Source organism: Gekko japonicus, unplaced genomic scaffold, assembly GCF_001447785.1.
Source record: "Gekko japonicus isolate JY-2015 unplaced genomic scaffold, Gekko_japonicus_V1.1 scaffold1611, whole genome shotgun sequence".
Classification (NCBI taxonomy): Eukaryota; Metazoa; Chordata; class Lepidosauria; order Squamata; family Gekkonidae; genus Gekko; species Gekko japonicus.
The window spans coordinates 357,748-379,381 of record NW_015175407.1 but is presented as its reverse complement, the minus strand read 5'-3'; the positions used below and the strand labels follow the sequence as shown (position 1 = coordinate 379,381).

At 42.5% G+C, this 21,634-nt stretch overlaps 1 protein-coding gene across 1 annotated transcript in view; it reads left to right on the top strand.

Annotated features, from left to right (window-relative positions):
• The window catches only part of ACCS (1-aminocyclopropane-1-carboxylate synthase homolog (inactive)), a 27,842-nt gene that overhangs the window by 2,124 nt on the left and 4,084 nt on the right, over nt 1-21,634 (top strand). The window contains exons 2-13 of the mRNA XM_015425726.1: nt 3,816-4,420; nt 5,471-5,530; nt 6,870-6,940; nt 9,113-9,182; nt 10,705-10,771; nt 13,027-13,124; nt 14,431-14,508; nt 16,404-16,504; nt 18,352-18,441; nt 19,537-19,582; nt 19,725-19,866; nt 21,059-21,201. Of these exons, the coding sequence (XP_015281212.1) occupies nt 3,816-4,420; nt 5,471-5,530; nt 6,870-6,940; nt 9,113-9,182; nt 10,705-10,771; nt 13,027-13,124; nt 14,431-14,508; nt 16,404-16,504; nt 18,352-18,441; nt 19,537-19,582; nt 19,725-19,866; nt 21,059-21,201 (1,571 nt within the window). The remainder of the gene's footprint in view (nt 1-3,815; nt 4,421-5,470; nt 5,531-6,869; nt 6,941-9,112; nt 9,183-10,704; nt 10,772-13,026; nt 13,125-14,430; nt 14,509-16,403; nt 16,505-18,351; nt 18,442-19,536; nt 19,583-19,724; nt 19,867-21,058; nt 21,202-21,634) is intronic.

Below are 21,634 nucleotides of genomic sequence, written 5' to 3'. Positions count from 1 at the left end.
GCGAACCATGAGGGGAATCTGATCATCCTGGCTGGCTGATGTCATCTCAAGAAACCCCCTGCCCCCATGCGGTTGGCAGTGGATGTGAAGGTACTTTGTTTGTGGCAGGCTTAACTTGTCAGAAATTGAAGCTGCTGACTTTCAGCAGCTATCCCACATAGGACCAAAGTGTTCCTTGGGAAAGGAAACAGCTAGTGTTTGGTTGTCTGTAAGTATGATTTAAGCATGGCCTACCTGTAGTTTTTCTTGCATGGAGGCCATTTAAAATGACGTCTGCACATGCTGCCTTACCCTTGTTGCCACTGTAATGTATAACCCAGCTTTCCACATGACTTTTCTGCTAGATGTAAGGAACAGCCTGTTCCTCTTTCAAGTGTGACACTTTTTTTGCCCCTAAAAGGATGTAGACTGGACCAAAGGCAAAATATGACTGGCAGTCCCCTCATGTCCTAAGTTTGGAAGCAAACACTTCAAATGAAAATGGATGGCTTTGGGCTTCAGGAGCACATGGTGAGGTTTTAAAGTCCATGTCAGAAAGTGATTGGCAGTAAGAAAGCTAGTGAGGTGAGATTCCAGAGGTGTAATTGTTACAGCAAAGACAAAACCGAGTCTTGCATCTTCTTGAAAAGCAGTGATTTATTGTTTAGTCTTTGAGTGCCAAAAAAACTTCATGGTTTTGGCCGCTACAACTCTATTGATAGCCTCACATCTCTTGGTGGGGAGGGGCTGAAGAGGGCTGTCTGTCTGCCTGCCGGTTCAGTCAAGGAAAAGCTGTATGAGAAGTCAGGGAGAAGTTTATTCCTCCCCCAGCAATCACCTGTGTGTTCCCAAGGGATGCCCACTTGCTCTTTGAAACTTTCAAAATAATGGGACTAATCAGACACATTACCCTTTTCCCAAGGGATGCCCACTTGCTCTTTGAAAGGCAGTGCTTTCAAAATAATGGGATTAATCAGACACATTACCCTTCTGCAGATCTTTTTATTCCAAGCCCTTCCTTGCTTGTTTCTGCCTAGAAGCAGGGGTCATTTCCTGCAGGAGTGTACAGGAGCAGAGCTCCGGCAGTAAGGAGCCCAGGGGGTGGGCACATGCAACAAGCCCCGCCCCCTGCTCCCAGCAGCCCTCAGTCAGGCCACAAAGAGCAAGAAGCAGCCAGGTAAGTTGCAGAGCCCCCTCCTCGGCCCGCCTTCAGGTACAAGCGCTCCCTCCTCTGTGAGGGCAGATCTGCACGCCCCCCCCCATAGCTAGCAATCCAAAACAGTCCAGTGGAGCCTGAGTGGTGGGTGTTGCCTTCTGACACACTTCTGGTGATGTCAGGGGGTGTGGCATATGCAAATAAGCTATGCTAGTAAGGTATGCTAATGAGCTCCTGCACCTCTTTTTCTACAAAATGACCCCTGCCTAGAAGTCAGGATGTTCTCAGGACTACATCTTCCATTTCTATACAGCAGCAATATTCACTCTGCCGACTCATATTCTGTGGTCTTATGCCTTCCCATCTACCCTTTTTCTTGGAGAGTTCAAGGATTTTTCTTTGAGAAATTTCTATCCCATTATGTTCTGAAGCCATAGTACATTGTCTTGGATGCCTTGGGGGGGGGGGCTTTAAAAATAGTACTTGGCAATACATTCTGTCTTTTGAGCTTGCAAATAGCTTTGAGGCAGAAAGACCTTTGTTCACAGAATTTCATCATAGAATGGAACCTTACATGTGAGACATGATGCAAGGCAAACGGCAGTCTAAAACCACAAATGCGGAAGAAAAATTTGTTTGTGTCATTTTTTGGATTTTGTGGTTAGTGGCTTGTGATCTCATAAAGTCATTGGATTAAAACTCAAGGTCAGTGGGAGACATCTGTAATAAACAGAGTAAGTGAATAACCTTCATTTTATACTACAAATGCCGTTGCTACAATAGTACTTGAATGTGTGCAAGAAGCAAAGGTCATGTAGTCAGTTATAGAGCAAGCTTCCTGCAGGGTCCTGTTTGTTCATCCCAAGTCCAGAAGGGTGTCTGAATATGCAGAGCCTTTGTTAAAATGTTAAGAAGTTCCAGCAAGATCACCTGACATATTGTGAAGGGGCCGCTTTCTTAAGTTTGACATTGAGAGGTAAAAAAAAGGTCCTCGTCTGCCTTTTTTAAGGGATATTGATCAGCACAGACCAACTGGGTGGCATAGACTGAAAGTAATTGGTGGAAGAGAAACTGTTTTATGTGATGGGCAAGGCCTGGACTTCATGAAACAAGATGGTTCTTTGACAAACATTTATTTATGTGGAAATTAATTGTAATTTCAATGCTGTTTTGAATCAACGGAGAAAGCAGTTCTTTAGATAGAGTTTAGGCACAATTAACATAAGGACTGAAGAAAGCTTTCCGCTGATTATCTGTGAGAATGTTGTGTTACAGCTTAATGTGAACCTGAGTTCACCAGGGGTCAGTCCCTCTTTTGGTTTTCTAAAGAATGTAGTGCATATTGCACACTAAAGAAGGGAACCCTCATAGTCTGTATTTATGTTTTTAGCTTAATCCTTACCGATTTCTGCTCTTTTGGACAAACAGGCCAGTCCATGTGCCAAATGGATAAATGGATATAAATCTGACATTAAAAATCACAGTACTCAGAAACCTCTGGAGAACATTTTAATCTTCCAGGACATTCTATTGCTGAGCCACGAATGCCATTTCTCCTATAGAGGAATTTCAAAGGGAGATTGCAACATGAGATCATTGAAACAGAATTCATTAACAGGTTCAGGATAATGGACTGAATAGGGCTGAATTGGGGCACAGGAGTCTTATTACGCATGCTGATTTTCTGCATTTTCTACCCCTGTGCATATCTCCTTGCTCTAATCAAGCTGATTAATTTTTTCATTGTACCTCTGCATTCTGACTTCAACTACCTTCTTTGTAACACGGATGGATTTTTATTCTCATTTATAACTGGCACAGTGAGCTTTGTCTAACAGAACCTTATACCCTGGTAAATTTTGTTGGTCTTTTAAGGTACTACTGGACTTGAATTTTGTTTTCTTACCTAATCCTGCTTCTGTTGCATAGATTTATATGGCAATACTGAACCAACCTATTCTACTGGTTGGTTTTATAGGATACAGATTCTCCAGTGGTCTTTACGATCTGAAACTCAAGTTAAGGCAACCGTGCCCTCTCTAGTCCATTCATTGCACCCCATCCCACTGATTGAGCATCTCCATGCCTGCTGTGTGGCTTACATGGAGTCTAATCATTATTGCAGGCAAGGAGATGTGTGGACCAATTAACCAGGGAACACCTGAGCTGTGGCTGCCTCAGTGGCAAAGATAAAGTGGGAAGGGGGCATTCCACATTTCCTAGATGTTGGCCCCTGTCTAGCCTTTGGTAAGGTTTACATGGTAAAGTTTGATCAGAAATACCAGGTTAATTGCTTAATTAGGCCTCACTAGAACTTGAATGAGACTTTGTGTAATCCATTATCTGGACGGTTTATAATTATGACTGAAAGTCTGCCTGCAGTAGAGCATTTGAAATGACCTTTCTTTCATTCCTGAGACACCACAGCCATCTCTTGTGAATTAAGAGAAGAAACGAGGATGTGGCACCCAGCAGGGTCAAGCCTCAGAACCTGCCATTGTACAGTTTAAAGCACTGAAGGAAACATTTGGTCGTTGTCTAAAAGTGGGCTTAGGTTTGGTCTTGAGATTCTGTGGGCAGCCTGAAACTAGTTAACTTTCTGTGTAAATTTGGCCTTTGCCAAAATAGGGATCTAAAGGAATTGGTATGGGTAATTTCCCCCTTATTTGTTTACTCGTAGGTTTCAGTGAGCCCAACATGGCTTCTTCATCCAGGATCCAAAGCCTAGGGCCACGGCCTGGTTTTTCTACCTTGCACCGCTTGAGGAAGAAACGGAAAGCCCAACGACTGAAGGACCCGCTTGATGAACTCTTGCTGAAGACCTTGACAGTACAGCGGGAAATGGAAGAGCGCTTTCTGCAAATGGAAGAAAGGAGAGTGCAGCGAGACCTAGAAGTGGAGGAACGGCGGATACAGCTGGAGCAGCGGCGCTTTGAACTGGAACGGGACCACGAGTTCCGCATGTTCAGTATCTTTGCTCAGATGCTCAGCATCTTAAAACAGAACAACAGTGGCCCCTCTGCAAGTGTGCTGTCCCAAGGAGTGGACTTTAGCCAGGCTTTTCCTGGCACTACAGGAAGCCAACAGGAAATAAGGACCACACAATTAGGGCAGCCTCCCTTGGACAGGACAACCAACGTGTACAGTTTCTGTAACCATCATGATTTCCAAAGCAGCCCATACCTTTCTGTCCGAGGCAATATTGCAAGCATCTTCCATGGATCCACAGAAGAAGGATACAAGGCCTATCACGATGACAAGTATGATGAAGACAAAAATCCCAATGTGAGTGAAGGTCTTCCTGTGGCAGTTTCTAAACGTAATTAGATTATTTACTCAGTGACACTGTTATAAGCACACACAAACACACCCCACATACAGCAAAAAAAATCCCTGCTCCTAGGAGCTTGCATTATAATGCTGCCCTGAACCTGCCCCAGTGGGGAGGGCGGGATATAAATTAAATAAATAAATAATGTTAGATTGTGGGTAGATAATGCAGGAAATGGAGTATCAAAGCTAACAAGAGAAGGGTGTGAACAAATACAGTGACACATGCTTCGACTTCATTTCTATTCAGGGTAAGATTTAAGATTTTGGACTATGATACACTTACTTGGGAGTGAACCTCATTGAACTTAGTGGGATTAGTAAACATAATTGATCTGCACATGGTAAAAACTGAAAGCAAGGAAAAGGAGGGTTTAGAGGAGAAGAAAAGGTATAAAAGGAAGTAAGTGATATGAGTACGTTAATAATGTGGCAGAAAGGCGATGATGAAACTATGCTGCTGCCTCTAAGATGTGAAGATACAAGATCCCGTGGGGTTGGACTAGATGACCTGCAAGGTCCCTTCCAACTCTAACATTCTATGATTCTATAAAATGCATATAAACTAATCTGCAAACACTGAAAAATAAGACTTGTGTACATGACTATACATGAACAATATGGAGTATTGACTGAGAAACAAACATTTGAGCCTTGCAAATTACAGCTGAGGTCTATCTCATGTAATTATCTAGCAGTAAACAACGAATCTGTGTACTCTGCATTTCACACTAGCTGGTGTGTCAAAATTGTCATCTGAAAAATTAAATCCTACAAAAATGAGTGTTTTTTAACACTTGCTGTATGAATCAAAAGGATTATATTAAGTGCTGGGCTGATCCAATCAGCACTTTAAAAAGGGATTCTTACAAATCAAATATGTACAGATAATTTGATTTTCAGTTCTCTTGTTAATGTAACTTGGAGTATATCGATCCTTTTCATGGCAGAAGGATCCAGGATATTTTCCCTAATAAAACTTTTTTTTTTGGTCTCTGTTTCAAGGGCATCATTAATTTTGGCACCAGTGAGAACAAACTCTGCTTTGATCTGATGTCCAAGCGGGTAAGTGTATTCTAAATGCAGGATATGCCCCTTCCTTCCTAAGCAGAGCTGACCATATAGACAGTTCCTAGTTTATCTGAAGAAGTGTGCTTGCACACAAAAGCTTACACCTTGAATACATTTTATTGGTCTTAAAGGTGCCACTGGACTCGAACGTTGTTCTTTGGCTTCAGACCAATAGGGCTACCCACCTGAATTAGTTTAGTTAGCATTAAATGGAGAACAGGTAAGCTCATGGAGAACAGGTTCATTAATAGTATTAACCATAATGATCTAAGGGCCTTCCTTGAACAAAGGTAGTAAGCCTCTGAAGACCAGCGCTGTGTGGCAACTCATGTGAAGGCCTCTTTGTGTCTGGGGGCATCTGGCTGACCATTTTGGTGATGAAGGGTGCTGGACTCGATGGATCATTGGTCTGATGCCGTACAGGTGCCTTTAAGTTCTTTAGCTCTTTGCACTTCAGTGTCTGTGTTTATTTGGTTGCTGTTTCCTATGTGTTTGCACAGAACAGTTAGGTTTCCTACACACTGACCCCCTCATAGACTTAAATTGACTCAGGTATTTCATATCTTGCTGCTGCTATGAACTGGCCAATTTTTCTACAGCTTGGGAGGTTTCTGGGTTTCCAGTCTTTCCAGAAAGGAAGAAAAATGGCATTTCTCTAGGGACATTAGTTGTTAACACTTAGATGCTACATGTCCCTGTTAAAACTTATAAAACCTTCCTTTCCCATTCCTCCCCTAATCCTTTACTCTCCCTGCTGTCCACCTCCGCACGCACCACTTGTAGCTGGGAGGATTATAGTTTCCCCTGGAGCTGGGAGAGAAGAGAGGAGGTGAAGGGGCCAGCAGTGGACTGAAGCAGCAGACATGGGGAGCTGGATCACTTTAAAGGGACATGCAGCATCTCCAGGATTGCAATAGGCCACCCTCCATCTCTCAGAGATATCAGAGATCACTCAGTAATAATAGAAGTCAAATATATTTTCACCCTTATGGTAATATCTCTTTTAATGAAGCATTTTCCTTGAATTTCAATCTTGGGATGCTTCGAGGCAGTGGGCTCCTCCTGTGTCTGTCCCAGAAAGTTCCGCTAACGCTGCACAAGCCATCTGCAGTAAATGTCTGTCCCATTAAAGGAAAGGGGGCGGACAAGCCTTGTTGATCAAGACAAATGTGCTTGGGGGGGGGGTTTATTAATTTGAAGAAGGATGTACTCCAGCTAGAGAACGTGAGTGCAGGTCTTTAATGGGTGCATTACAGTCGACTGACTCCGTCTTACCTCGGCAGGCCACTTTGTGTTGTCTAGCCTAATCCTTATTGCTTCTCATTGCTGATAGCTGACACAAAGTGACATGAATGTCATTGAGCCTCCACTGCTACAATACCCTGACTGGAAAGGACATATGTTGTAAGTAGTCTTTGTCTTGTACTCCTTTTTCCTTTGTGTTTATGGGCCAAACTAGATATGACTTCTAATGTGAGTCAGTGCTGGGCTCCCCTGACCCAACGCTGATTGTGTCACCAGCCACACATTACACGTGAAAAACAAAGTTCCCAAGCACACTGGGGCACACTTCAGATTAGGAACCTAGTGCAGGGGGATAATAGGCTTAGCCTCTCCCCCCGCACTGTTTTCCTGAACTGAAGCAGCGACAGCATGGCAAATAGTTTCCCCAAGATATTTTTACTCAGGAGAACAGTGGGGGGGGGAGGCTGAAGCCCCTTCTTGCCCCACTCCATGGTCCCAATCTGAATCATGACCTAGTGTGCTTGAGAATTTTATTTTCTAGCTGCGACACAGACAGAGTCAGGTCAGGGGAACCTGAAGTCCAGCTTGTGCCTGATATCATATCTAGTTTTTTCCTGTTGCCTCTGTATGAATGAAAGACCATCAGATTCTGGGATATTCCAGATGTATGCTTCCACGCCAGCTTTATGGGTTGATGGTGATATAAACATTTCTTAAGCCTTGAAAACTTTCCTTTCCTCCTTCTCTTTGAAACCTCGTTTGGTTTCTCAGGGCCAGAGCAGTAATACACTCTATAGAAATTACTACAGAGCATGGCAGTTGGGTGTGTTATGACTTTTGTGTGGTTTGTATATTCAGATATATGTTGTAGCACCTCTTGACAAAAATGGGGCGTGTAGCTGCTTCATTTCCATAATGTGGGGAGCAGCTACATATCTTTTATTCATCATGGGGATACTGCAGAAACAGGCTTCAGGGAGCTTCTGTCATTTTGGCACTAAGAGACACCTGTGGATGCTGACATTATCATGTAGGAGGAAAGATACGTGGATGACATTATGTTGGGTCTGGATTTCTGTTAGTTTTTGTGCAGCAGTCTTCATACCTCCCTTTCCTATGAGGGGAAGGAATATGTGAAATCCAGTTGGGTCTTAAATGCTTGTTTTCATGTACTGCTATTGTCATCTTCTCAGCCCTTCACACTGTGTTATTGTTTGCAAGTGTGGCCACTCTGTAAATACCTGCACAAAGGTCATACAATGTTGTGTAAATGGAAAAATGTAACAGTTATGGTAGCTATGACCATGGAAAGGCAAATGGCAAAGATTGACCATATGCTGAAAAAGAACAACAGGTGGAGCTGCCCATGAGACAAACCATGGGCCCAACTGGCTCTCCAAGGACCAATCCTAGCACATTCTTAATGATGCTACCTGAGATCCTGTAGACATCACTGGCTGAACTTAGGGTCCTGTTCTCAAATGGTGTGGTTACGAACAATGCTCCCTCTAAGCTGTGGAGTCTTGTGAGGAAAAATTCTACTTTGTGAGCTACTGGCATTAAAGTTGTGAGTGAGCAGTTTGGCTACTGCATACATTAGTTTGCTCTGGAGTCATCTTTCCTGAGCTGAGACAAAAATGTTTGAGCCAGAGGCTAAAAATCTGTGAGCTAGCTCACACTAACTCAGCTTAGAAGGAACACTGGTTAGGCAGCATGGCCTCTTCCTTGTCTTGCTCTCTGCTGTAAGTTCTTTACTTATTCAGTAGAAAGAATAGTATGCAAAGTGACTGAAATCTTTATTCTTATTTTGCAGCAGCTCATCAGATCTTTCTGTGGAACAGAGCACATGGGTTATACCTGGGGGAATAGCTGGGTTGATTTATCATCAAAAAGACCTATATCTTTTGTATGATTCAAGTTCTTATTTTAAAAAACGTGACAACTGAGCAAACTTAAGGGGGAAAAGTTTTGAAAATATTTCCTATCAGTGCCATCCTAAGCCGAGTTGCACCCTTCTATTGAAATCAGTGTGGTTTGAAGGTTGTAACTCTTTTTAGGATTTCCCTGTAAATAATATTGCTCAAATGCAGCCATTATACCTGTGGATCGAAGGGATTCAGCTAGGAGTATAATGCTTCGGCTACTTGAAAGCGACAGGGCATTTACTTTATGTTTAAGCTACAGGTTCCAGTTGCAGACAAAACCTGCAGAATCCAAAACAATAATGAATTGGTGGATTTTATGGTACCTGCTGTGTGAAATATGTGATGCCAGTTGGCTCTATAAAATGTATTTCATGGTTGCTCTATAAGCTTTATTTGTGTTCTTCAGCTTGCGGGAGGAAGTAGCTCAATTTTTGACATATTACTGCAAGGCACCTGCACCTCTCAAAGCGGAAAATGTAGGTCAATTTTCCTTTCTGTTTTTTTTAACCCTTCACTGTCAGACTCACTGAGAGCCGGTGTGGTGTAGTGTCAAACTAGGATCTGGAAGACCCTGATTTGAATTCCCACTCCTCACAGGGTTGTTGTGAAGATAAAATGGAGGAGAGGGGAGTGATATAAGCCACTTAGGGTCCCCATTGGAGATAAAGATGACCTCACCTAGAGATATTAAGCCATCTCTCGGTGTATTATGAGCTTTCATGTGAGAGTGAACTAGGCAATTTGATAGGTCCAGATTAGAATCTCCCATACTTTTAAAGGTATTCAGCAATGCCACACAGCTGCTTTGAAGGATGGGAAGGATTGCTGGTCAAGTCTTTTCCTCCAATATATCCTCAGCATTTGAAATTCTGATGCACCAACATCCCCGGATCAGCAACTAGCTCTGTCTCCTGTCCTGTGTGCAGTCTTGGAGGAAGCACCTAATTATTTAATTGGGGTAAAGGGTTCAACATCCTCTCTCCTAGTAACCCTGCTATGATCTTCAGAAGTGGAGTACAGGATTCTAATCAGAGATCTACTCCAGCATGTCTAATGTAAAACACAGGAAGACTGTTGTAAAAACCAGGATGGGACACTGAGTATATGCAAACCTGTTGATTTCTGTATACCCATTTCTACCAAAATAAAAAGTCCAAGGTCCTAATAACCACAGTCACAGTCCAAACTGGTTCCTGAGGCACTTGGGAAATTAGTTTCCAGCAGCTACCCTGTGACTGAAATGAGTGAGAATCAAGTCAGGGGAACTGAGACCCAGCTTGGGGGAAGGGAGTCGTGTAGTTTGGCCTCTAATAGTTTCTTGATGAACTGATGAATGAATTAACTGGACTTAGCCCTGATACGGTCTTCTGCAATTCTTTTTTTATGATAGGTGAAATTTTACAGTTTACATAGTACTTTGCTTTTTTGCTTTGTTTAATTAATTTATTTCAAAATTTAGATGCTGCCTCTTTAGACACCTACTCGAGGTGACTTACAAAGTAAAAAAATAAAATAAAACCATAAAAATAGCATACGTTTTAATTTATGTTTATTCTTTAATTTAAATTTAATCTCACTGTAAAACATTTTGGGACTGACAGCTGAGAAGTGGAGTTTTTGAAAAAGATTGGCTTGTCATGAAATATTTTGTTTGACCATTTCTGAATAAAATAATGCTAATTAACTGCTTCCCTGAAAGGAATATGTCACCATTTCCCAACGTTCTCATGGTTAAAGACCCTTAATTGATTTCACAGCAGTACTTTCTCTTTGAGAATGGGTCTTGCCATAGTTGTGTCATAACCTTGATCCATAGCACTTGCACAATCAAATCTTTGTCCTTTGTCAGGGTGTTGGCATCTTGAATTTATGTGGAACAATTTTTTGTGCTTTGAAGATAGGGGTGGGAGTAGATTTCCATCTTTAGTGCCAGATGTTTGTATGGTGAATACTCTTTTATGACAGAGAGTAACGTTTGTCACACAATCTCTTCTGCAGGTGATTGTGCAAAATGGCTGCGGCTCTCTGTTTTCTGCTTTAGCTACTGTCCTCTGTGATCCTGGGGGTAAGTGTGAATGAGAGTAATTAAAACAAAATTTGTTGGATGGAAGTACAGTAGGAATAACATGATCACTTGTATGGGGAACAGCAATTTGCTAATGCTAGTTTTTGCCATGTTTTCTACTCAAACGCATTTGAATACTGTTCTGAAAGGTACATAGAAAATTTGTGATTAGATTTCCAGATATTTTTTACATTAAAAAGCAGCCGGGGGTGGGGGTGGGGAGAGAAGGGCATTTGATCAGAGCTGTGGTGCACGAGGCAAGGGATTTTAACCTTAGCTTGCCCTCCCACAACTGTTCTAAACTGCAGTAGGGAATCCCCTCCCCCAATAATCTGGTGGTTGATTTCTCAGTTTTCCAAGTTTTAATATTATAGAAGACATCTGGAAATTTGCACAAGTGTCTCTAGTCTACTGTGTAGCCAGCTGTTAATAGGATATCTGCAGCCAGTTGAGCCACTTTCACAAGTGTCTCTAGTCTACTGTGTAGCCATCTGTTAATAGGATATCTTCAGCCAGTTGAGCCACTTTCCACCCTCTATACTGAATCTCCACAGTTGACCTTTCTGCCTGCAGAAGTATACTGTGTCAACCCTTTCATGTACTGATATGACAAAAATACGCGGATGTCATTGTAATCAAACAGGCTTGGAGGAAGCAGGGTTTGCTGCAGCTGTACTATTGCATTGCATGAAAGGAGAAACATCCCACTTTCATTTCTGCTAACAAATTTTGTGGAGTTAAAATTTATTACTAGATTTGGTGATCATGGGTTGACCAGCCATTTAACTTACAAGGAAGTTTCCACTGTCCCAGACGGCCACTAGTGGCCACAAGCAAGCAGAGCCATGCCCAAGCAACTCCACCGTTGTCTCAGGGGCCAGTTGACTCAGATCCCTCATCAGCAGTAGCAAGTGGTATCAGCTAACAAATTGTCTTTTTCCGCACCACTGCCAGTTTGCTTGAGGAACCAGTTGGTGAGCAAATGTCCAATGCTGGTGCTGTTGAGCTAAGCAGCCCTGCAGCACTGACTTATAGTGTGGCAGGGCCGCTTAGCTTGCTCCATTTTAATTTCTCAGCCCCCTCCTGTTGGGGATACTTGATTGGGGAAGATGGGGAAGCAAATAAAGGGTTCTGTCATGGTATCTGTCAGCAGAGGATGTTGATGGCTGTAGATCTTTCCCATGCTCCCCTCCCCCCCCAGCAGCCCTTTTTGATCCCAGGAAACTTTATTCCCAGGGTTATGGGATCCATGTGGACTAACAGCCAGGGTTGAAAAGTGGAAAAGTGTGAAATGGCCTGGCCTCCTTCTGTCAGCACAGCTTTGCTGAAGGAAAAGGAAGAAAGGCGTGATTTTGCCCCCTCCCCTCTCCCAACTTGCAGCCTCCTGACCTGCATGACTATTCATCCACATGGGCTCCTTAACCCCGCGAATAAAGTTTCCTGGGATCAAAAAGGGTTGCTGGGGGGAGGGGAACATGGGAAAGATCTTTGCACTCACGGATCACAGGATCCATCCTAATATACATATAGATGGTCCCATCTTGGAACTCAGCTGAATTTTTAAATTTTCTTCACCTTTATGATTTTATTTGTATAGATTCTTTGACTCTTCAGTATAAGGTTTAGACCATTTTGGATGTTCTTAAGAAGTACCAAAAGAGGAAACATTAATGATGGATTTCTGGATCAAACATGCTCCTCTGATGCAGGGATAGAATATTCACCTCCTTGTGGGATTATAAACATTTCTCCTCCTCTGAAAGGGATGAGGAAGCAGCGGTTGAGGAAGTGTGAGTCCTGTTCTTTTCTCAGTCTTTCCAGAGAATGTCCAAAGTGGCTCTTGAAGGAGGCAGTTTGGTTATTACTCTGGCTGCTGGAGGTGTTGATTGGGTCACACTGGTATATATGTTCATTGAGGTGCCTGTTTGGATTTCCCTTATTCTCCTGGCCTTCTCTTCCTTCTTGCTTAATATTGGTAATTTGGTAAAGCAATTGATATAAAAATGGTCTGCAGTCTTATGTTAACCTAGAACGTGAACAGTGTGTGCATGCTGCTCTCCAAGGGGTGGAATAGGCATTAGACATGCACCAGAATGCCAGTCTTTGGAGGAAAAGTAGACTCTGTTTTGGGTTTTTTGGACATGTAAAAAGGAACATTAAACTGAGACCCTGACCTCAGTTGTGTTGTCCCAGTAATCAATTTAAAAAAGACAGACTGCAGCAGTAGTATAATTGGCTTTATTGTTTCATTTCAGAAGCCTTTCTGATTGCTACCCCATTCTATGGGGGTATCACCCACAGTGTATTTCTCTATGGGAATGTCAAGCTGGTCTATGCCCATTTAGACAGTCAGGTAAGCAGCAGAGTGGAATACTACCCCATTTCTTTGTTTGAAACAGATGGTATTCGTGAAATGTCCAGTGGTACAAGCTTTGCCATTTTTTTTTACCTTGACAGTTCATGTGTGGCAACTTCAAATCAGGGGTAATTGGGATCCAGCAGTGGGTCTGCACTTGAGAATACCATTGATGGGTTGCTAAAATGCTAGCAGAGAAGTTTACTTACTGACCATTTGTAGTAAGAAGACCCATGTACCATAGGCATGCGTCAGTTTGAATGTAGTCCGCTTTGCAATCCAAACCCAAATTCAGTCTGAAATAGCCCAAGGATAAGGAAGAGAACTCTCTTTCTGACAACTTCCATGTCTATGCTAATGGAGCTGCTGGCTTAGGTTCTAAAGATGACTTTTTGGAATGCCCTCAGTTTGGGCAGTGACAAAGTGGTGAGGTGCCTCTACAAGCCTGGAAAGCATCCTGAGAATCCTGAAAGGGTGGAATTGGAGGTCCAAGGGGTCGCGAAGGCAGACTCGACTGTGCAACTGAACAACAGTACAGCTGGGCTGGAGAATTAGAAAACTCAAGCAGTCAAAATAATAGCAAATGTTCACTCTAATACTTAATAATAGAACCCTGTGTCAACAGTCGGTCACTAGAACCGTTCCAACTTCAAGCTGGAATGCTTCCAGCGTACAAATTATTCAAGAGGGTAAGTGAGAAATCAACTAAGGAGAGTGAGGTGAAACAGGGACTGTAGCTACTTATCCATTCAGGAGATCTCTAGGTGCTGAAGCAGTAGTTTTCTAGGCAGAAAACAATCCAGAAGAGGAAAGAGCAGTAGGGACAAGTTGAGTGGATTGCACAACTGCAGACACTCTAGACCAGGGGTGGCCAAACTTGCTTGACGTAAGAGCCGCACAGAATAAACGTCAGATGTTTGAGAGCTGCAAGACATGAACAAATATTACACACATGTTTTTATTGGAAAAATATACAAATTTGCTTTTTATAAACATTAGACTGTGTGAAAGAGCCGCATGTGGCTCCCGAGCTGCAGTTTGGCCACCCCTGCTCTAGACAACCTTGTGTGCTCTCCTTTTGTGTCCACAAGACCATGGCTATTGAGCCCTCAATAAAAGGTGAACCCCCAATCTGAGTGAATGACTGCTCAGTTCATTACAATTCCTGGTTATTGTCATTCTTGTTGTTCTCTGGTATGAAACAGAAGGGACCAGAGCCACTTGTGCTGTGCAGCAAACCTGGCCTTTTTCTTTTGGTTCTGAAGGTCTACTGTTTTTCTTTCTGTCATTTGTTTTGCTTCAGGCATCTGGCACAAGCATTTGTCCCTTCCAGCTTACTGTGGACAAGCTAAAGAAGGCTTTGCAGGATGCACAGTCAGAGGTGAGTTGGGTTTATTCTACTCTTGCTTGGATATAGTTGTCCAAACAGTTGGTGAGGATGCAGATCTGATGGATGTTGTTTAGTGCAATGTAAAAGCTTTGGATACAACTTTGAAGGGATCAAAAACACTGAGCCATACCATTGTTGTGGGAATGGACCTGTTCTGTTTTGTGTTTTATTTTGCTGTTCCTTTATGGCTTTAGAACCTTGTAGGTGTCTCATTTCTAAAGGGGCCATGTTTTGAACTGAGGCAGCCACACATCGACTCACTAATTTATCCCATGTGAATGAATCTAGATACAACTTTAGAAGCTTCTCATTCACAATGGGAACAGCCATGGAGGCTTTGACAGAGTCCTTTTCTTTATTATACCATTCAACTCCTCCTCCCGCAGTGGGAATAGCAGTGCACCTTGTCTTCCAAACCTTGTTCGTATGAGGTACATGAAGAGCGGCTTCAAAGCTCTCTGGATGACCCAAACACACTCTCTCAGCCTAATCTACATCATAGGGTTGCTGTAAGGATAAGGTTATGGAGGGAAAGCCATGTAAGTTGCTCAGAGGTGACTGAAAGAATGATGGGATTCCTCAACTAAACAGGTCTCATTTTTCATAAGAAAGACTTCTGCCCTGGGTGTGGTGTTGGATGTTGCCCCATGTGAGAAATGCTTCCTTCTTATGTTAAACCAATATGTGAGCATTGGAACTTTTAGCTGGAGGAAACTTTTTATAAGGGAACAGGACTGTACTCTACTGCAGTGTGTATTCTCTTCTTTTACTGCATTGTTTTCTGCCTTAGTAATCCAGTTTCTGCATTAGAGTATGACATGTCTTTTTTGTTTGTAGTGTTTTCTAATTCTGCATTGTTTACTGGATGTCTTCTGCTGTCTGATTGAATTGTTTTTTATATTTGTAATCCACCTTGAGTTTCAGCTTAAAAATTGTGCTCTATGTGAAGTAAATAAATAAAAGAGAAACTTTTTGTGATTAGGTTACCCAATGCGTAGTTTAGCTGTAAAAATGTTATAGGGAGCCCTAACTTGGGAAAGGGTTTTTTTTTAATGCAATAGAGTTAAATAGTTGACATCTGTTCGTATTTCCTGGGCTGCTATAGCTCCAGTTGGGGGTGGGTGGGTATCTTCTTTTTGCCTTTGTTTTTTCATTGGTAGAGGAAGGCTGTCTTGATAAGAGAAACTACATAGAAATAATTGACCTCCCTTTCTTCAGCACCATAGCTCCAAACCACTTAATGGAGGTTCTGACCACAAGTGCAATAGCACATGATGTTTAAGTCTTTACATATTAGTTCTATCAAATGCTATCCGTGCAGAGACTCAACAGAGAACTTCCTTTCTGAATTACCTTCTTGATATCATTCTCTTTTTTATTTTATTATTTATTTATTTTTAATGTTCTCATTTGTTGTTAATAACACAATTCAGAAATACCTTTGTGGTTAAAGGATTTTAACCCTGTTTTGATTCATTGCTGTTTGAAAGATCCAGTGCCCAGGGGCCAGGGAGAGTTACAGATTTTATATAACAGCATACCTCCCTAGGAAAGTTCTCCAAAAAGCCTTAGAGAGGGATGCAACCTATGGGTACAGTGGCAAATTGCTGAGAAAAAAAGCTATGAGAGTTTAGCCGGGCCCTACAGGTCATTGTATAAAATAAAGTGGGCAAGCTCAGGTAGGTAATTAAAACAAAAACAACAACCTTTAATTAGTTTTGTACCTGCCTGTCCAGAAAAATGCTCAAATATTCAACCAATCGCAAAACAACTCACACATAATAAAACGCATGAAATAAGAGATACTGTTTTTTAATTATTAAAATCTGATTCCTGGTGTTTGTTAGCTTGCTTCTTTTTAAAGCACTGATCCATTTGTTTTCTAGGGCATCAAAGTAAAGGCTTTAATTCTTCTGAACCCACAAAATCCCCTGGGGGATATCTATTCTCTCTCCGAGCTTACTGAGTACTTGGAATTTGCAAAAAGGTATGGCACTCCCGGGATGATTTGGATATCCAGCAGTCCAAGTGTCTTAGGTGATCTGCTTGACACTGAGTATTTTCTTTTCCTGATAGAAATAATTTTGATCAGTGCAGCAAAGAAAAAAATTTGCACCTAGGAAAGCATGTCACATCATATCTGGGGCCATATCTTCATGTCACTGCATATCTGGGGCCATATCTTCATATCACAGCATATCTGGGGCCATATCTTCATGAGGTTTATGCTTCTTGGTCAGATCCCCAGGGTGGTATGCAAGACACAAATATGCTGTGATTGCAGGGTGATATAAGCACTGAGTGATGGCAGCTTCACACATTATATTTATTTTATATGAAAAGGATTTTTGCTGTATGAAGAGTTTCATATACATCTTTCACTAAGTGTAGATACACTGGGAAGCCACAATTGACTGACATGTTCCAGTGTATGTGTATGAAGTGATAAAATATACATATGTGTTCATGTGTGCATGAGACACAAAGGCATAGCTTTGTATATGTAAAATGTTTTGAATGCAAGTTTTTAATATGTATATCTGTTACAATCAGGGGTCATTTGGGGGGGGATGCGGGGGGACGCCATCCCCCCGGGTGAGGTGCGGGAGGGCGGGGCCTGGAGCTCCCTGCTGGTGCCCGCTGGAGGTCGCCGCCGGCTGTGGGGAGGACACACTTCCGGTGATGTCAGGGTGTGTGGCATATGCTAATGAGTTATGCTAATGAGTCCCCCTAGCTCTTTTTCTACGAAATGACCCCTGGTTACAATGAAATAATAGGAGAGTGCTGACTAGAAAAGAACTTGGATGTTACATGGCTTCCTAAGTGCAGGGAGACTCTTCTTTAGAATCTTGGGAAAGAGCACGCAAGAGAGACAGTTAAGATGTTGCTAGTTAAGGGAAGCCAGTTGAAGGAAAAACAGGCAGGGATATTAGTGACTGTACTAGCGAAGATTGAAGAGTGTAGAATTATAAAGTCTAAAGAGTTAGATAAAGGTTTTTACTGTTTAAAGATAGTAGAGTTAACGCTTCAGATGTGTTAGGATATTGAGATATGATACAGTTAGTCTAGATGACCGAGAAATGTGTACGTAGGGTAACTTCTGAATTAATTCACTTGCAGGTTTAATATAAAAATATTCAAGTGTATATTACTGTGTTGTTCTTCCTAATTGATTCTTTTAAAATAAATTGGTTAAGGGTACCTTCTCAACTTCTTATGGTGGGGTATAAATGAATAGAATAAAATAAATGATAAATTATGCCCACTTACCTGCTTTCCAGGAATAAGTATGGAAGTGATTTGTCCTGAAACTGGGACGTCACACTAAGCTTAATAAGGCGGAGACTGCATACTTTGTAAGAAGAATGGGTATTCCAAAGTAAGCCTTAGACCAGCCTCACATCCTTCCTTTCTCAGTGGGTTGCATTATATGTAAGAGAAGAGTGGTCAGCTATGTAGAAAAGTTTTACCCACAAACATTAGTAATGAGAAACTGACTGAAGGACTTAGGTAGGAGGTTTTATAGCTCCAAATTTGGTTTTTTGCAGCATATACCTTTAACTCCGAATGTTCCTGGCTTGGATCCCATAGTAAGAATCCACTGATGGAAATAATTTCTTTTTCTTGATGCAGCCTCAAATACCTCTATGAATGCTGCTCCTAGGGGACAGGTGGCCCTCAGGGACAGTGGTAGGGGAGAGTTGGAGATCTGCAGCAGGAGGGGAGAATTGGCCCTTCCCCTGCCATTGGTGGTAATTTTCCATGGGATCCAACCCCCATAATCAAGAATATATTTATACCCAATTATAGATTTTCAATTTTCTTTTACTTTAGATATGAACTACATGTGATTGTAGATGAGATCTACATGCTGTCGGTTTTTGATGATTCCGCCTCTTTTCATAGTGTTCTGGAAATGGACAGGTAATGCCAGCTTTAATGCTTCAGTTACATGATAACCAGGAGCACCAATGCTACACAGGACCGTGAAGGGTGTTGTAGCACTTACTGCACACACTGTGCTCTTCACAGAGACAGAGTGGTTACAGTGTGTGACTGGGGAGCCCTGCATTCCTCAGCCATGAGACTCGCAATCTGACCTTGAGCTAGTCATTCTCTCTTTTAGACATCTACCTCACAGGGTTGGTTGTGAGGATAAAATGGGAGTGAGCAGGACACAGTATATGCCACCTTGTTGTTGTTGTTGTTCAGTCGCACAGTCGAGTCCGACTCTTCGCGACCCCATGGACCAGATCACGCCAGGCGTTCCGGTCTTCCGCCGTCCTCTGAAGTTTGCTCAACTTCATGTTCGTTGCATCTCTGACACTGTCTAACCATCTCATCCTTTGCCGTCCCCGTCTTCTTTGACCTTCAATCTTTCCCAGCATCAGGGTCTTCTCCAGTGAGTGCTCCCTTCTCATTTGGTGGCCAAAGTATGCCACCTAGAGATCCTTAAAAGAAGGCTGGGATAGAAATTTAGAAATAACCTTCCTAGCACAAATAGCTATTTTAAAATATAGAAGACCCTGCTGGGTCAGGAGCTGGCAGCTTTTTGTTGGGTATAATGCAGTACTTTGCCTTTTTGAGGCAGTACTTCCTGTGCTCCTGCATGAACAGTTTTTGGACCTTTGAAAGGTTGCCTTCTAGTTTAATTCTGACAGTGCCATCCTAAGCAGAGTTACACCTTTCTAAGCCCCTTGATTTCAGGGGACTTAGAAGAATGTAAGGTTTGGATTGGACTGCAAGTCACTTCAGAAGTCACACTGCGAGAATGGCCACCTGATGGAAAGGTACAGTGTTACATAGCTGCCCTCTAAATTATTTGCATTTATTTGGCTTTTTTTTGTTTGAGATCTTCCTAGAGCATAGTGTCACATAACTGCACTTACTGTGGTCTGTGGGCTCTTTCTGAGGACAACACTGTCCTTTCAGTATATGTAATCTGCTCTGCTGGCTTGATGATCAGAAGTCTCAGCAATTTGTTTCTAACTTCCCTGTATGCATCCCTTTTACATACAGATTACCTGATCCACAGAGGACCCATGTGATGTGGGGAATTAGTAAGGTGTGTACTGTTTTCTTGTGCAGAGTTGGGATGAATCCAAAGGCCAGGGCTATGTATGTGAGAGAACAACACAATGTCGTTGGAACAAAGGGTTTGTTTGTGTTGCGGTGATGTGATTATTATATATTTTTTGTCCCTAAAGGACTTTGCTGTCTCTGGGATTCGTTTTGGAACCCTATACACAGAGAACCAAGATGTTGCGAATGCCATTGGTTCCTTGTGTTACTTCCACGGGGTCTGTGGGCCTATCCAATACAAAATTGCCCAGCTACTCCGAGACAGAGGTGAGGCACAGAGTGTCACAGGACCCCAGTATTCTACTTTATCTTCTCTGCTAAAGCTGCTGTTGTTCACCTGCTACAATCCTTAGGATGCATGTTGGAGTTGGCTAACAATACTGTAGGAACTGTCAGGGTTCCCCCTCCTTTTTTTTAAAGTGTGCACTATGTTCAGATGCTACAAGGCAAAAGGAAATTGTGGTGTTTGCCTAGATGGATCTGTTTAGGCCTCTTTACAAATTATTGTTGTTGTTCAGTCGCACAGTCGAGTCCAACTCTTCACAACCCCGTGGACCACACCAGACCAGGCCCTCTCATCTTCCCGTCGTCCTCTGGAGTTTGCTCAACTTCATGTTCGTTGCATCGATAACACTGTCTTAACCATCTCATCCTTTGCCGTCCCCTTCTTCTTTTACTTTCAGTCTTTCCCAGCATCAGGGTCTTCTCCAGTGAGTGCCCCCTTCTCATTTGGTGGCCAAAGTATTTGAGCTTCAGCTTCAGTATCTGGCCTTCCAGGGAACAATCAGGGTTGATTTCCTTTAGGATTGACTGATTCAATCTCCTTGCAGCCAAGGGACTCTCGAGAGTGTTCTCCAGCACCATAATTTGAAAGCATCTATTCTTCGGCAGACAGCCTTCCTTATGGTCCAACTCTTGCATCCATAAATTACTACTGGGAATACCATTTCTTTGACCATACATACTTTTGTTGGCAGGGTGATGTCTGTACTTTTTATTATGCTGTCTAGGTTTGCCATAGCTTTCCTCCTTTTTAGCAATGTTGAGTGCGAATGTGGTAAGTGTCAAACAGTTGAGGCTACCAGGACTATAAATTACAGCTTGCCAATGCCCCACTCCCCCCAAAAAGGAAAAGATAACAAAAGGGAGTAGAGTGAGAGACATATTATAATGCCCTGTATGTGACATTGGATAATTATAGGGAAGTCCTGATCATTTTCTTCTTGCTAGGAAGATTTGCACAATCCTGTTCATCACTCATTCTGTGGCAGTAAGTGATGACACAGATATGGAAAGGAGTCAAATTACATACTTTGCACAAAACTTTCATATTAGCTTGTATTATCTCCAGCACAGTGGTTTTTAATGGAGTCCATTTATGAGGTCAAATAAGGACAACAAATCAAGTTATGTATATGCATGTCAAAATCAACCCTAAGAGTCTTCTCTTCTTGGCTAGACTGGATCAACCAGGTATACTTACGAGCCAACCATGACAGGTTGAAAGCTGCCCATACCTTTGTGACAGATGAGCTCAAGACCTTTGGGGTTCCCTTCCTGAACCGCAATGCAGGCTTCTTTGTATGGATTGACTTCCGAAAGGTCAGTGGTTGCAAGGCGAGTTCTGCTGGATCAAACTAAAGGTTCAGCACTGTGTTCTCAGGAGTGGGAAGTTTTCAGCTTCTGGCACTCCATCCTTTTATTGTGGCTAGGAGACTTATCCAGCATGATAATGCCCTCAGGAAGGGATGGGTCAAGAATCCAGCAGGCATTTGGTGTCATAGATTTTGGAAAGCATTTTTGGTGGCTGGTATAGAGAGGGGTGCTTTGTCTCTTAAAGGATTGCCAAAGCTGCGGTGGCTCAAGTGGTCAAGATGCTGAACTGCTGGCTGTGGAAGGTCGGTAGTTCAGCAGTTCGAGACCCGAGGTGCTGCATGATGGAGTGAGCTCCCGTCTCTAGTTCCAGCTCCTGCCAACATAGCAGTTCAAAAACAAGAAACTGCAAGTAGATACATAGGTACCACTTCAGTGGGAA